A 15,226-nucleotide genomic window follows, 5' to 3' on the forward strand; every position below is an offset into this window, starting at 1 on the left:
CCAACCGAAACCCAACAACTCTGCAAACAAGACAAAACTTGTCGCAGCAACGGTCAAGAACAGAGGGAACAGTACGAACACAGAAAACAGGTTTTCTGTGCTTGAAGATAAAGACGGTGAGCTGTAAATTGCCACCTGTCTATGAGTCTAGAATCATCTAAGCCTTGTATAAAAGCTCACTCTTTGTAAACGTTTTGGAGTTAGTTAATGAGAATGCAATTTCAGTAAACCTAAAATACTTTTTGCTCTGCTTCATTTTCTTGTTACTCACATGGTATCAGAGCCATGGAGGGCACAACATCACAGGCAAACGCCGCTTCAGCTGCTCCACCCACAGTTACCTCCGGTGTCTCTGTGACTTCCGCTACGGCAACCACCACAACACCTGCTCCGGTGAATGCAACCCCCACTCCTACACCGGTGGTTCTTCAAGCTCCTCAGACTCCGGTGCAAACTCAAGCTGTCTCCTTTCAGCCAAGCTTCACCCCAGCTGCTCTTTCCATCACCCAGGTTGTCACTCTCAAACTCAACGACACCAACTATCTATCTTGGAAGCTTCAGTTCGAGCAATTCCTTCAAAGTCAGCTCCTTTTGGGCTATGTCACCGGTGCCGTTCCCAGACCTTCTCCAACTCTTTTAGTGAGGACTGGAGATACTGTTTCTGAGGCGAGTAATCCAGATTTTCTCAGATGGGTTCATACAGACCAACTGATTATGGCCTGGATCTATGGATCTCTCTCAGAAGAAGCTCTCAAAAGCATCTACGGTCTTCACTCTTCACAAGAGGTTTGGTTTTCTCTTGCAAAGAAATACAACAGGGTCTCTACAACAAGGAAACTTGATATTCAAAGCAGGATTCAAACTACTGTTAAGGGTAACCTCTCTCTTGCTCAGTACATCTCGGAAATCAAATCCCTTTGTGACCAACTTGACTCGATTGGCTCACCTATCTCTGAGCAAGAAAAGATATATGGCGTCTTAACCGGTTTGGGAAGAGATTATGAGTCGATAGTGACGGTTATTGAACACTCTATGGACTCTCCGTATGGTCTTACCTTTGAAGACGTGGTCTACAAACTCACCTGTTTTGAAGAAAAACTTCAGAAATACCAGATCTCAACCGAAGTTAACCCTCATCAGGCCTTCTACACCGCCAGAGGTGGTTACAACAATGGAGGAAGGGGTCAATCTCGTGGCCGTGGCTCGTTTTCCACACAAGGAAGAGGATTTCCACAGCAGTTTGGTCAAGGCACTGGTAGGGGCTCTTCTTCTGCAGGATATCAAAGGCCCACCTGTCAGATTTGTCACAAAGTCGGTCACCCTGCAAACAAGTGCTGGAAAAGGTTTGACAGAGAGTTTCAGACACCACCCGAGAGTGATCTTCCTCAAGCAATGGCCGCTCTCAAAATGACTGACTCCTCTGGTGCAGAATGGTATCCAGACACCGGCGCTACTCATCATGTCACAAACTCTGAACATCACCTGCATGAATCTCAACCATACAATGGTACCGATGCTGTCATTGTGGGAAATGGAGACTATCTCCCTATAACACACGTTGGCTCCATTGCTCTGCCAACTCCAACAGGTAAGCTACCTCTTACTGATGTATTGGTTTGTCCTGAGATAACTAAATCTCTTCTTTCTGTGTCAAAGCTCACCGATGATTATCCCTGCTCATTCACCTTTGACTCTACATCTGTGTGCATTAAGGACAAAGCAACACACCAGCTTCTCAGTCAGGGAAGCAAAACTAAGGGCTTGTATCGGTTAGAGAATCCCCAACCTTTGGTGTTCTACTCTTCAAGACAGCAACAAGCGAGTGATACAGTATGGCACAAGAGGCTTGGGCATCCTCATCATCAAGTTCTGAAGCATCTATCTTCTATTAATGCTATTGCTTTTAATAAGACAACTTTGCCAATGTGTGAGTCATGTCAGTTGGGGAAAACATGCAAACTTCCCTTTAGTAGATCGGATTTTCAATCAAGTAGACCTCTTGAGAGGATTCACTGTGATGTATGGGGTCCAGCTCCAGTTGTATCAGTCCAAGGGTTCAGATATTATATTGTGTTTGTTGACAATTTTTCAAGATTCTGTTGGTTTTATCCACTTAAAGTGAAATCTGATGCCTTTCATGTCTTCAAAACATTTCAACAATTGGTCCAAACTCAATACAATCAGAAAATCTGTATTTTCCAGAGTGATGGTGGTGGTGAGTTCATCAACAAACAGTTTCTAGACCACTTTGCAACTTGTGGGATTAAGCACTACATCTCTTGTCCACATACACCTCAGCAAAATGGTCTAGCTGAGAGAAAGCATAGACACATTGTTGAGCTGGGTCTGTCTATGCTCTTCCACAGCCAAGTTCCACAACAACTGTGGGTTGAAGCCCTGTTCACTGCCAACTTCCTCATCAACCTGCTTCCTTCCTCTGTTCACAACAAGCTGGTCAGTCCTTTTGAAGTTCTTAATGGAGATAGACCTGTCTACACTGCTCTGAGAGTATTCGGGTGTGCTTGTTACCCATACTTGAAGCCTTATACACAGAACAAATTCGATCCCAAGTCACTTCTCTGCGTATTTGTGGGTTATAGTGAAAGGTACAAAGGCTATCGATGCTTTCATCCACCAACTGGAAGAGTATATATCAGCAGACATGTGTTATTCAATGAGTCTCAGTTTCCCTTCGCAGAAGGATATAAGAGCTTTGCCAAGCTTGCAACGACTCCTCTAATGAACGCTTGGTACTCAGGTCAACCGACTGCAGAGACCTCTACTCAGTCTCAGTCTAGTCAGCCCACACCAGAAGAGATCACCTGTGTTAAAATTGGTACAGTCTCTGTTCCTGTACCATCAAGCCGACAAAGATCACCATCTCTGTCTCCTCCAACTAATGTTCAACGGTCACCAAGTCCTCAAGCTTCTTCTCATACCTCATCCCCAACAACTGATATGGTCGAAGAAATGGAGCCTTTTGACAGTCAAGAAGAGATAACTCCAACTGATTCATCCACAAATGTTCATCCAATGGTGACCAGAGGCAAAGCTGGGGTCAGTAAGCCTAATCCACGATATATTCTATTTGCTACAAAGGGTATTCCTTCAGAACCCAAAACCGTAGCTGAGGCTGTAGCTCATCCAGGCTGGAATGCAGCATGTGAAGAAGAAATTGGCACATGTCATGATACAAATACCTGGGATCTCGTTCCAAGACCCCCCAACACCAATCTCCTTGGGTGCAAATGGGTCTTTAGAACAAAGCTGAATTCAGATGGCTCCTTGGACAAGTTAAGGGCCAGACTTGTAGCAAAAGGATTTGAACAAGAAGAAGGTGTGGACTTTCTAGAGACATACAGCCCTGTAGTTCGGACAGCAACAGTTAGAATGGTGTTGCACCTTGCTGTTATTGAAAGATGGGATATTAAGCAGCTAGATGTAAAGAATGCTTTTTTACATGGAGATCTTCTTGAGAGCGTGTTCATGAAACAACCTCCAGGGTTTGAAGATAAAGTTCACCCTGATTATGTCTGCAAATTGAACAAGGCTATCTATGGATTGAAACAAGCTCCTAGAGCCTGGTTTGACAAATTCAGCTCATACCTCATTTCTTATGGATTTCAGTGCAGTCCGAGAGATCCTTCACTGTTCGTGTATATGGATGGCAAAAGCATTCTTTTCCTTCTGCTGTATGTTGATGATATGGTAATTACAGGGAATGATCAGTCTTTGGTTGACAAACTCCTCACTTCTCTTGGCGAAAAGTTTAGAATGAAGGACATGGGACCCCTCAGCTACTTCCTTGGAATACAGGCTCATTTCACTCCCACTGGTCTCTTTTTGAACCAAGAGAAATATGCTCAAGATCTCCTTCATATTGCAGGTATGGCAGAATGTTCTCCCATGCCCACGCCTCTACCCCTGCAGTTGAACCAAGTACCACATGGATTGCTTCTCTGCTAACTGATATTGGGTTCCCTCAGTCTCTTCCCGCTGAAGTTTATTGTGACAATCTTTCTGCAGTCCAGTTAACGGCTAATCCAGTTCTTCATCCTCGGTCCAAACATTTTGAAACTCACTATCACTTTGCTCGGGAGAAAGTAGCTCTCGGTACTCTGCTGGTTCAACACATTCCTGCTTCTCAACAGATTGCTGATATATTCACTAAGTCCCTGCCACATGAAAGCTTTGTGTCGTTAAGGTTCAAACTTGGAGTGCTCGATCCTCCCACTACGAGTTTGCAGGGGGGTATAAACAATGTTAAGGCCCAACACAATGTTAAGGCCCAACCGAAACCCAACAACTCTGCAAACAAGACAAAACTTGTCGCAGCAACGGTCAAGAACAGAGGGAACAGTACGAACACAGAAAACAGGTTTTCTGTGCTTGAAGATAAAGACGGTGAGCTGTAAATTGCCACCTGTCTATGAGTCTAGAATCATCTAAGCCTTGTATAAAAGCTCACTCTTTGTAAACGTTTTGGAGTTAGTTAATGAGAATGCAATTTCAGTAAACCTAAAATACTTTTTGCTCTGCTTCATTTTCTTGTTACTCACACACTGATCTTCACGCTTATAATTATGGTTTGATCCCGCGGTAATTAATTATCAAACGTTTTTTCCCTTTTTTTCTCACATCTAGTTTATCATTAAATAGTAAACGGATAATATAATTTGATCGTTTGCCATTTCGGCGGAACTATCTACTAGTACGTAGCTAACATACATTAAATTAACTTCTTAGTATGGCCAGCCAGTAAACGACCTTGAAAAAGTTTCAAAAATCCACCATCAAATATCATAAAAGAACATTAATTATTTTATTACCAATTAATTAGTATAGTATTTTCTCCGTTTTTTTTTTGGGTCAACTTACGACTGATTAGCAACTAAATTTCGTCAAAATTTTTCACGAAATGAACGATAATGAAACGAACATAAATTTTTCGTTGGAGTTTAACACTGAGATAACAATATAAAAACATTTAAAACGATTTATTGTCCACCGCTATCAACAATAAAACCAATATTATCTCATATACTCCCATGACTGCTATACACGTGCTATTTTCCATTGCACAAATTTGGGCAAGTGCTTCATATATCCTTCTTTTTCTTGGTTTCCCAGTAAATAGTGATTATTACTCTATAATTTGAAGAATCAATAAGGTTGGAATAAAAAAACTTCAAAGTCAAATAGTTAATAACCACAACTCGAAACTTGTCTTCAATCTGCAGTATATATGAAGAAGGCACATGCTTTATCCGCGTAAATCGAACAACTAGTGCTAGTGGGTTTTGGTTAATAAGAAGAATATTAGTATTTTTTTTTGTTAAAGTTAAACGAAAATTAGTTGACTGATTAAAATATACACTTTGTCAACATTATCTTAATTATATATGTCCCTTGGAGCTTGACATTATAAAAGTCGTTTCAATCCTCTTGAGTTACGCAAAAGGTCCAACTCCATTGGCATTGCTGCCATTGCATGGGTTTCTTTCACGCGTTGTATTTTCACATAAGCAAACGTCGTCGTACAAACTTGATAATTGAGACACGGTTTAATTTCCTTCCATGAGTTTCATTTCATTTTACATTTATCCTAACATTAAAATTTATAAACTTTTTGTTTCCTTGATCTAAATTTTGTTTTCATTTTTAATTACAGCTGGTCAACAAGTATTTAACGCAGTGGAAGATAAATTTACGATTAATCTGGGGTTTCTCACATGAAACATATTAATGGAATTTAAATAAATAATTTGGAGACTAAAATTAGTATCGAAATATTATTAATTATCAAAATTTGTGAAGATATATATCATGAATACAATCTCACGTTATTCCCCTTATTGCTTACTTGCTGTTCTGTGAGATAAATTTAACTTAAATCAAAGTTAGCAGACATTATTGTTTCATTGTTTGCCATCAATTAAACTAGGTCTCTTAACTCATATTGTGAACGAAGTTACGGTCAAATAAATGTGTAGGTTTTGACTTTAAGAGAGAGAGATCTTTTTTTTTGACAGCTCTTTAAGAGAGATATCAAGATATCAATATCTGTCGACATGAGAAAAAGATATCAATATCCATAACAATGTAATTTTAAGGGATTCTTTTCATGTGTCACTGTATACAAACATATATATATATATATATATATATCCAATTACAAACATATATAATATATCCAATTACGTATCTCTTGGCTGTCCTCTCTTAATTGAAAAAACAAATTAAAATATTACACCCAGCCTAATTAATGCAGCAAGATTGAGCTAATTGATCAATAATTGGATTTCATACAACTAAATATATGAACTAATAAATAGACACTCTCTTTTTTTTTTTTTTGCAACAAAAGAAATATAGAGTTATGATCCAAAATATGTGTCTCTTAATTTAATTTGTTCATTTTATTTACTCTCACATGCATGAAAACTATCCACTATACAATTTCAAAACGCATTTTATTTGCAATAATCTATAGTCTACCAAAATTTATAATGTCAAGAACTTGACTTTTTCATTATGAGTAACGTGCTTTTTTACCAACATGTTATATCTATATTCGATTTTTTTTTCTTGAAATGCCTAACATTGGTTGACAATTTTAAATTACGAACACCAGTTACACCATCCTGATTATACTAATTCAAATTGGTAACAGAAGTTGGTCAAAATTTGACTTTTCAAGTAAATATTATAAAACCAAAAAAAAAAAAGAGAAAAATTCATCAATTCAACTTCAACACCCATTTATAAATTATCAATGATGGATTTTAATTACTCCTTAACTACGGTGAATATTTGTCTATTTTTTAGTCAGAGATAGATCTATACGTGTGAATATTATAACAATATGGTATATATGTTTGAATTTTGTGGCACCGTCATAATTATAGATATACACACACATTATTATTAATGACTTGAACTTGTACGTATTCAAATTCAACGTTCTCGAGAACCCTATAAATAATCCAAGACAATTAACACATTTTCTCAAACCAAACACACAATTAAACAAAAGATGTCTCAAATACTCATGTTATTGGTCACCATTAGCATCCTCTCTCTATCGTCATCTCCTTCTCTCGCCGCCGAATTTCAGGGCACCGGAAATGCCATGTCGCGGTCAAATGTATGTCGATTCGCGCCGGATCCATCGTATTGTAGATCGGTTCTACCAAACCAGCCTGGAGATATATACTCCTACGGCCGCTTCTCACTCCGACGGTCCCTCTCACGTGCCACCCGGTTCATGTCGCTGATTGACGATCAACTAAACCGGAAAGGCAAAGTGGCTGCGAAAGCCACATTAGGGGCACTCGAAGACTGCAAATTCCTCGCTAGCCAGACCATCGACTTCCTCCTTAGTAGCTCAAGGACTGTCGATGCCACCAAAACGCTGTCGTTTTCAAGGGCAGAGGATGTTCAGACTTTTCTAAGTGCTGCGATCACCAACGAACAGACTTGTCTTGAAGGACTTAAATCCACGGCTTCGGAAAATGGTCTCTCCGGTGATCTTTTCAACGATACCAAACTCTATGGGGTCTCTCTTGCCCTTTTTTCCAAAGGTATATAATAATAATAATAATAATAAAGATTAATAATAATCATGCACGTAATCGACTAATTAATCCCCATTCTTTATTTTTCGTTCTAATATGCACGTCTTCTATAATGTGGCACGAAATCTGCATTTAATTAGCGCTTTATTAATTTCTACAGTTCTTGCTTTCGTGAATAACGGTTTTCGTTAGAAAAACAACGCTGATGTTTGAAAGATTTATCATGGAGTTGGTTAAAAATAATAGTTAAATTACAAGAATATTCGGTTCTTTTTATACAACCTACAAATATCACCATTTCTTTATTATCCAAAAAAAAGATTAAAATAATAAAGATTTTAGCTATTAGGGATTTTTGAAACCCATATATATATATATATATATATATATAAACTCTACGTAATATACGAAATTAAAAACAGGTAATAAATTTTGACTTCAATTGTAGGTTGGGTGCCAAGAAGGAAAAGATCGAGACCGGTTTGGCAACCAAAAGGCAGCTTCAAAAAGTTTCTCGGATTCCGTAACGGTAGATTACCGTTAAATATGACGGGAAGGGCACGTGCCGTTTACAACAGCGTGACTACTGGGCCTGGGAGAAAGCTTCTCCAAGCTGAAGCAGACGCCGTTCTGGTGAGCGACATTGTGACGGTGAACCAGGACGGGACGGGAAACTTCACGACCATAAACGCAGCCGTTGCAGCCGCGCCTAATAAAACAGACGGTACTAACGGTTATTTCTTGATCTACGTAACGGCGGGATTGTACGAGGAATACGTGGAGATTCCCAAGTACAAGAGGTATGTGATGATGATCGGTGATGGCATTAACCAAACCGTTATCACCGGCAACCGGAGCGTCGTTGATGGCTGGACCACTTTCAATTCCGCCACATTTAGTAAGTACTTCATATACATATACCGATATACGTATATCTCACAATACATAGAGCAAAACCAGTTTTTTTATATTGAAATTATCTATCTTCTTCTTCTCTTTTTCTAATTCTCCTCTAATTAGTCATGGTCTATATATTATATTAGTTTAATTATATAAAAAACATAAATAATACGCGGTTTAAAACTGAATGAATATAAAATTTAGCATCCCAGTCTCGTCAGTCGTCACCACATAATAAAAAATTATATAGAAAATATGAAGTCATGTGCACAATATAATTACAAAAAAAAACATGGCTGCTTCGTGCAAGTGCGATGTAACTTTTCCTTCTTTTTTTTAGAAACCTTGGTTTTTTTTTTTTGTAACAAGGGTGAGAAACCTTGGTCCAAAAAATATAAAAAATAATAATACTCATGCAATCGAAGACGAGTTGGTCCACTATATAACTTGGCTATTAATATAGACTTTTTCCATGCAATCGAGGGCGATTTTGTCGAATGGTCCACCGAAAGTCTTTTAAACTCCACGTCCATTCCTCGTGTCATCAACTAACCTAATACCACAGTCCATTAAACTAAAATATTTCTCAAATTTGTTTGTTTCCTAATGTTTTGTTTTATATTTTTTCTCTCTAACGAACCAGTTAAAATTATCGCTATACAGTATTTTTAATCAACTAATTAAGTCAACAATATTTGTTTTTGTTGCGAAAATGGCAGTTCTATCAGGAACAAACTTTATTGGAGTGAACATAACAATCCGCAACACGGCAGGGCCGACAAAGGGTCAAGCCGTCGCATTGAGGAGCGGTGGAGACTTCTCTGTCTTCTATAGTTGCAGTTTTGAAGCGTATCAAGACACTTTATACACGCATTCTCTTAGACAGTTTTATCGTGAATGCGATGTTTATGGCACCGTTGATTTTATATTCGGTAACGCTGCAGTGGTGCTGCAGAACTGTAATCTGTATCCACGTCAGCCTCGCAAAGGTCAGTCCAACGAAGTTACAGCTCAAGGCCGTACCGATCCGAACCAGAACACCGGAACGGCTATCCATGGGTGTACGATTAGACCGGCGGATGATTTGGTTACGAGTAATTATACGGTCAAAACTTATCTTGGTCGGCCTTGGAAGGAATACTCGAGAACCGTCGTTATGCAGACTTACATCGATGGTTTTCTTGAACCGACTGGTTGGAACGCGTGGACCGGCGATTTTGCATTGAGCACACTTTACTATGCTGAATACAATAATACCGGACCCGGTTCAAACACGACAAACCGAGTCACTTGGCCCGGTTATCACGTCATTAACGCTACTGATGCTTCCAATTTCACGGTCACAAATTTCCTCGTTGGTGAGGGTTGGATCGGACAAACCGGAGTGCCGTTCGTTGGTGGATTAATTGCATAACTATATTAATTAATTCCTTTAAGTTAACATCTCACTATGTTAGTTAATAATATCATATTCATGTTGTTCTTTACATATTTTAAATAATTTTTTAAAAAATTAAAATGATTGTGATTTTTGGGGTCAATCTATTCTCTCATATAATAATATTCACAACCGTATAATACAATATTTTCGGAGTTCATTAAAGAGACTAGAGACTAATTAATCGAATAACAAACAAATGAGCTTCTTTTGTAGCAAATTTTTGGTGATGGAAAATTTCCATAGTCTGTCTCAGACGCTCTCGTAGCCACGTGGTCTGGCATTGGTGCCACCGCGTTTGGTGCGGTTTTGGTAAAAAAAAAAAATCAATATAAAACCCAATCAGTGTACGTATTCCGTATTTTAGATGCTCCACAGTCGTTTCAAAGATAAAACTGGATGAACCGGAATTTTAGATCCGTTAATTTGAACCGGATCAAAAACGTTGGGCATCTCCACTGTGACACCGACTAGATCGATCGGTTCTCTCTCACACGCCTCCATCGGAAATCTCAACGGCGAAGAAGAAGAAGAGGAAGAGGAGGAAGAGGAACTTCCGGTTTCTATGTCCTCGATCGGTTTAACCGGATCGGCTGGTTCGGGTGGATTGGAGGGGTTAAGGGGCTGAACCGGAGCTCTGCAAAGCGGGCAAGTGGATCTGGAACGGAACCAAGTATCGATGCAATCGACGTGAAAGGCGTGGCCACATTTCGGTAGAATAAGGCCTTTGTCGTCTTCCTCGAACTCCGACAAGCAGACGGAGCACTCCTCTTCTTGATGAGTCTCCTCCGACGAGTAAACGAAGATCGGGATCTTCTCGAGAACCGCCGGATCGAGAGGGGATACGGAGGAGGAGGAGATGGTGGAGGCGGAGAGAGAGCGGAGGTGAGCACGAATCCGGCGGCGAATGCGACGGTTTTGACGGCGGAATAACCATCTGGCGTAGCTGTGGAAGCAGAGGATCAGAATCACGGCGACGAAGAGGATGATTACGGAGGAGAGCATGATTTTGCCGTTGAGGGCGTAGCCTGGAGGCGCGTGGCTCACACTCTCCCACATTGGCTTGCTGCTTTCTTCTCCGATTCCCATATCGTCGAGAGACTAGAGAGACTAGAGAGACTAGAGAGAGAGTGGGTTGCTTGCTTATGTGTCTTTGGGCTTCCCCTTCCTTATTTATAGGCTATTTAAAAGAAATCATTGGGTCCCTCTTTATTTAATTTTATTCTGTTTTCGTTTTCTTTCGAGACGATTAAAGAAATATGCAAACGTTATATTCTTTTTAATTGCCTAAACCAAAACCAAAATATTCACATGTATTGTTTTTTTTTTTCAAATAAATAAAACATTCACGTACTGTATTGTGTTCGACTCATATTCTATCAATTAAGTTGACGATGTATTGTGTTCGACTCATATTCTATCAATTAAGTTGACGATGTATTGTGAACACTAAATACTGTCAAATTATTTTTTCAATGATTTATACTCTAACATGTTTTCATGCTCTACATAATCTTCTATAAATATTCTCGGATACATTTTGTTACGGAAAATATAGTTTCCTCGTTTTTAACAAAAGAAAATTTTGTATCTCTGTTGTAAATCACAAATATTTGCTACATCAATAACTTATTTTATGGTATTAATTGCGATAAGTAGTTCTTTTTTCGTGTCTCTCTAATAATATCCTTTTCTTTTGATTTTGACTAAATAAACATGTAATTGTTCATTATCTTTACAAATTTCCTTTCGTATGTTTGTAACTGTACACTAATTTAACGTCTTTTTTTTCAACAAATGTATGCAAAAAGAACAAGGGATCGTATTACAAAGTAAACTTAATTATTTACTAATAGTTGCAATTGGAAGTTGATGTGTCTTAATTATTGTAAGAACTTTGGAAATAAAAGTCCTTTTGGGTCAAAACAGAAAAGTGTTTGCCACTTTCTTCATAATCATAGAGTTTGTCATATGCGTACGTAATTCGTAAAGAAAGTCTACAAGTTCGTGAACCCACTTGTAAACTTCTCACTTCTCAGTCTTTTGATATGCCTAAAGAAACTCGACAAGTTCTTGAACCCACTTGTGACTTCTCTCAGTCTTTTTAAAACTACTTGATGAGCATTCTGCCAGTTTCCCCCCGATTATTTTCTACTATCGATTTTGTGAGTTGAATTACCCGTAATATCGAACAACGATTATGCAATTGCACAATTATTATATATAAGGATGGCGAAACCAATAATAGCGCTATACATGCCTGATTTATGAATTGATATGAACTGGTAAAAAATATTCATAACTAAATTAACAGGCACAGAAGAATGTCATCAAAGCTTGCTTGCTTAGATGCTAAGAGTCAGAGACTGTCTCAATATTAGACCCTCCGTTTGCTTTAAAGGATCTTGCACTTGTTTTCTTTGTTTTTTAAAAATAGATATATAACTTCATCTTTTTATATTTTCGTCAAATGTAGCTTTTAGTTCTTTCGTTTGAGTCATTTTCAAAATACGGCTTTAAGACCATTTTACACATCAGAACCTAATATGTGTTTTGTCGTGAAGAGAGTGTAGTTTGGGTTTCCGCTGGAATTTTCTAGTCTGTTTTGCAAATTGATAAAGACCTTAATGCTCTACGCCTTTTTCTGTCTTGTTTATACTTTAAATGTTTACAATATTGAAAACAAATGACAAATTGGCAAAAGAATCTTTTATTAAAATACAATAGGAAATGACATTGGAATGGAATATTCTGATTTTCCCAAAAAATGTTTTGAAAATAAATCTTAACAAAAAACTAAATATAATATTGATTCAAGATTTTTACTATATTTTCTATCAAATTTAACAATTATGCGATTAAAATAGTATTTCGCCCAGACACAACATGGGTGGAAAATTTAGTTAAAAATAAATAAATATTTGCTATTCTCTCGTTAGTCCTACGAACCTTTTTCTTCTTCATTTTACCCTTTTTCTCACTCTTAGTACTACTTTTCTTGCTTCTCAATGAGTCAATGTTAAACACCGTTATACAATTGATGATAAATCTACGAAATTTTAATTTAAAATACACGCTACACACAAGTAGCTCGAGATGCTGGAAATCAGGTCGTCCTCGGGAAAGTGGCTACCTAAGTGCTAAAGTGCTCTGTTTTCACGTAGTAGTAAGAGTTCAAACAATGGAAAAGGAAGATGTCTAAGATAATAATATATAAATACAGTTGGTTTTGTATCCACTGGTGGTTTGCTCTCACGGCGGCTGCTGAAATTGCGAATCTATGGGTGTTGCCATGTATTGTTGGATAACTTAATTGTTTATTGTTTAACCAATCAAAATTAGAGAGAAAAGGTACAGTAAATATTATTAACAGGATAAGATGGTCAAAACATTCCCCAAGTGGTATAAAGTTCCATTTTCTTCCTCCCATGTGATGTGCCGTGCGGCGAATCTAGAAATGTGTCAAAATATCATTTCCTTTTTCTTTTACCATATTTTTTATTTTTATGTTGACCGTGATTGATAACTCTCTAAATGCGGAAAGAATAGAATGATTTCAAAATTTTGCTGCTTTTCAAAACTTCACATGGTTTTTTCAGTGAATCACACAATTTATGTTAGTAACCCCCTAAGTTAACCAAAATATTACTCATATTTTTTTCAATTATATCAATTCCGCTTTGTTTCAGTTAGTTTTTTTGCCCTTTAAAAATAAATCGAATTTATGTGGAGAACCATCTTATGTTATTTGAATCGATTAGCTAATACTTATAGCTAAAAAGTAAAAGGGAAGAGGAGTTTATAAGATAAATCAATTCACATTTTAACGAGAATTCACATGACCACTTTTCTTTTCTTTAATTTTCTCTGGAAGATTTATCTGTTTAAAGCTAACAGCCTAACATGATATTGTTAGCGAAGAGAGGAATTTTTTATTTTTATTTTTGCAAAAGAGTTAGTCTGAAAATCGGGTCATTTGTGAAAAAGTAACCATTGCGTTTACAGTAAAAAATGAATATCATTATCAAGTTCACAAAATTTTAATCGTCAAAATAAATAATAGCTATATACACATTTTATATATTGTTATATATATATATATATTCTATTGATTATATATGCTTCCTGAAGAAAGAATGGAACGAACTAGGCGTAGTTACATGATGTAACAGCGAGTCAAGCTCACATATCGTACCTAGTCATGGCCAGCTCATTCCTCTCCCTTTTTCTTTTTAACTTTCATCTATTTTTTTAACTTTTAATTTTTTTCCTCACTTTTCTTCTTTTAATTTTTTTTTATCAATCTTAATTTAAGTTTTTTTCATGTCGTTGGGAATAAAAAGAACACTCGAACAATATAGAGAGAAAGAAAGACTTGTTTTGTGAAAGACGGCGATAATTTTTTTTTAATTGAGCGATACCTGATATTTCAGACAAGCTTAGGCATAAAAACAAAGTCAAGGAAGAATCACTGTTCTTCACTACACAAACTTAAGACTAGTGAATATATAAAATAAAGACTAGTGAACATGGCGTAAGAAGAGTAATAATTCTTTTGGATAGGTATTATTGACAAAGAGAGGTACCAAAATGGAAAAAGACCAAACATTTGATCTATCTTTTTTTTTTTTTTTTTTCTGCACATTTGATCTATCTAAAACTTTATAATGCGCAAAAAAAAGAAACGAAAAGTTTTGAAAAGCCGCTACGAAAGTTTTTAAGAAAAAACATGCATAGATGAACTCAAGTAATACATGAATTGACCATGATGACTCTGAAAAGAAGTCACGATGAAAGTCTTAGACCTTGACATTTGGTTGGCTAAGCTTAGACCTTGAAGCAGCCTCTGCTCTTTCTTCCTCCTCTGGCTTTCTCAAACTTTCTACCAATGGAACGCACATATGGTTTGGTATATCTGTGTGGCACACCAGGAGCTGGTCCAAAGTGCTTCACTGCGTTCCATTACTTGAGCTGTACCTTGACAAGGAGCTTAAGATAGACATGGTCGGATTTAGGCTCAGTACGGTTCATCTACTTGCTCTTGCCTCCGGCAATCAAATCGATGCCCTAAGATGGAACACAGAAGCCAAAATGAGAGCCCAAAAATCTAGGACGATTGGTCAGAAGTGAACCATTATTCTGTTGCTTTGGGGCCTTCTCTTTCTCAACCTAGAGATCACACATGTACTAGACGTAGATTTTTTTTTTAAAAAAATTATTGGCCCATTAGTATAAATATTGGGCTACTTAGTGGGCTTTACGAACACAGCTTGGTCTGTGAGCTACTAGGCACTTGCAAAATAAAAACCTC

At 37.5% G+C, this 15,226-nt stretch overlaps 2 protein-coding genes across 2 annotated transcripts; one reads left to right on the top strand and one right to left on the bottom strand.

The window, feature by feature from the left end:
• Nucleotides 1-7,031: 7,031 nt before the first annotated feature.
• On the top strand, nt 7,032-10,015 carry LOC18015669 (probable pectinesterase/pectinesterase inhibitor 20). Its single transcript, XM_006397887.2, has 3 exons — nt 7,032-7,583; nt 8,026-8,475; nt 9,197-10,015. The coding sequence occupies exons 1-3, from the start codon at nt 7,037-7,039 to the stop codon at nt 9,889-9,891; spliced, it is 1,692 nt and encodes a 563-aa protein (XP_006397950.1). The 5' UTR covers nt 7,032-7,036; the 3' UTR covers nt 9,892-10,015.
• Nucleotides 10,016-10,019: 4 nt separating this feature from the next.
• LOC18015670 (RING-H2 finger protein ATL64) lies at nt 10,020-11,054 on the bottom strand. The gene has a single exon (XM_006397888.2). It carries the CDS (start codon nt 11,002-11,004, stop codon nt 10,279-10,281), a length of 726 nt encoding a protein of 241 aa, XP_006397951.1. The 5' UTR covers nt 11,005-11,054; the 3' UTR covers nt 10,020-10,278.
• Between the last annotated feature and the right edge of the window lie 4,172 nt (nt 11,055-15,226).

This window comes from Eutrema salsugineum, unplaced genomic scaffold (assembly GCF_000478725.1).
Source record: "Eutrema salsugineum unplaced genomic scaffold, Eutsalg1_0 scaffold_22, whole genome shotgun sequence".
Classification (NCBI taxonomy): Eukaryota; Viridiplantae; Streptophyta; class Magnoliopsida; order Brassicales; family Brassicaceae; genus Eutrema; species Eutrema salsugineum.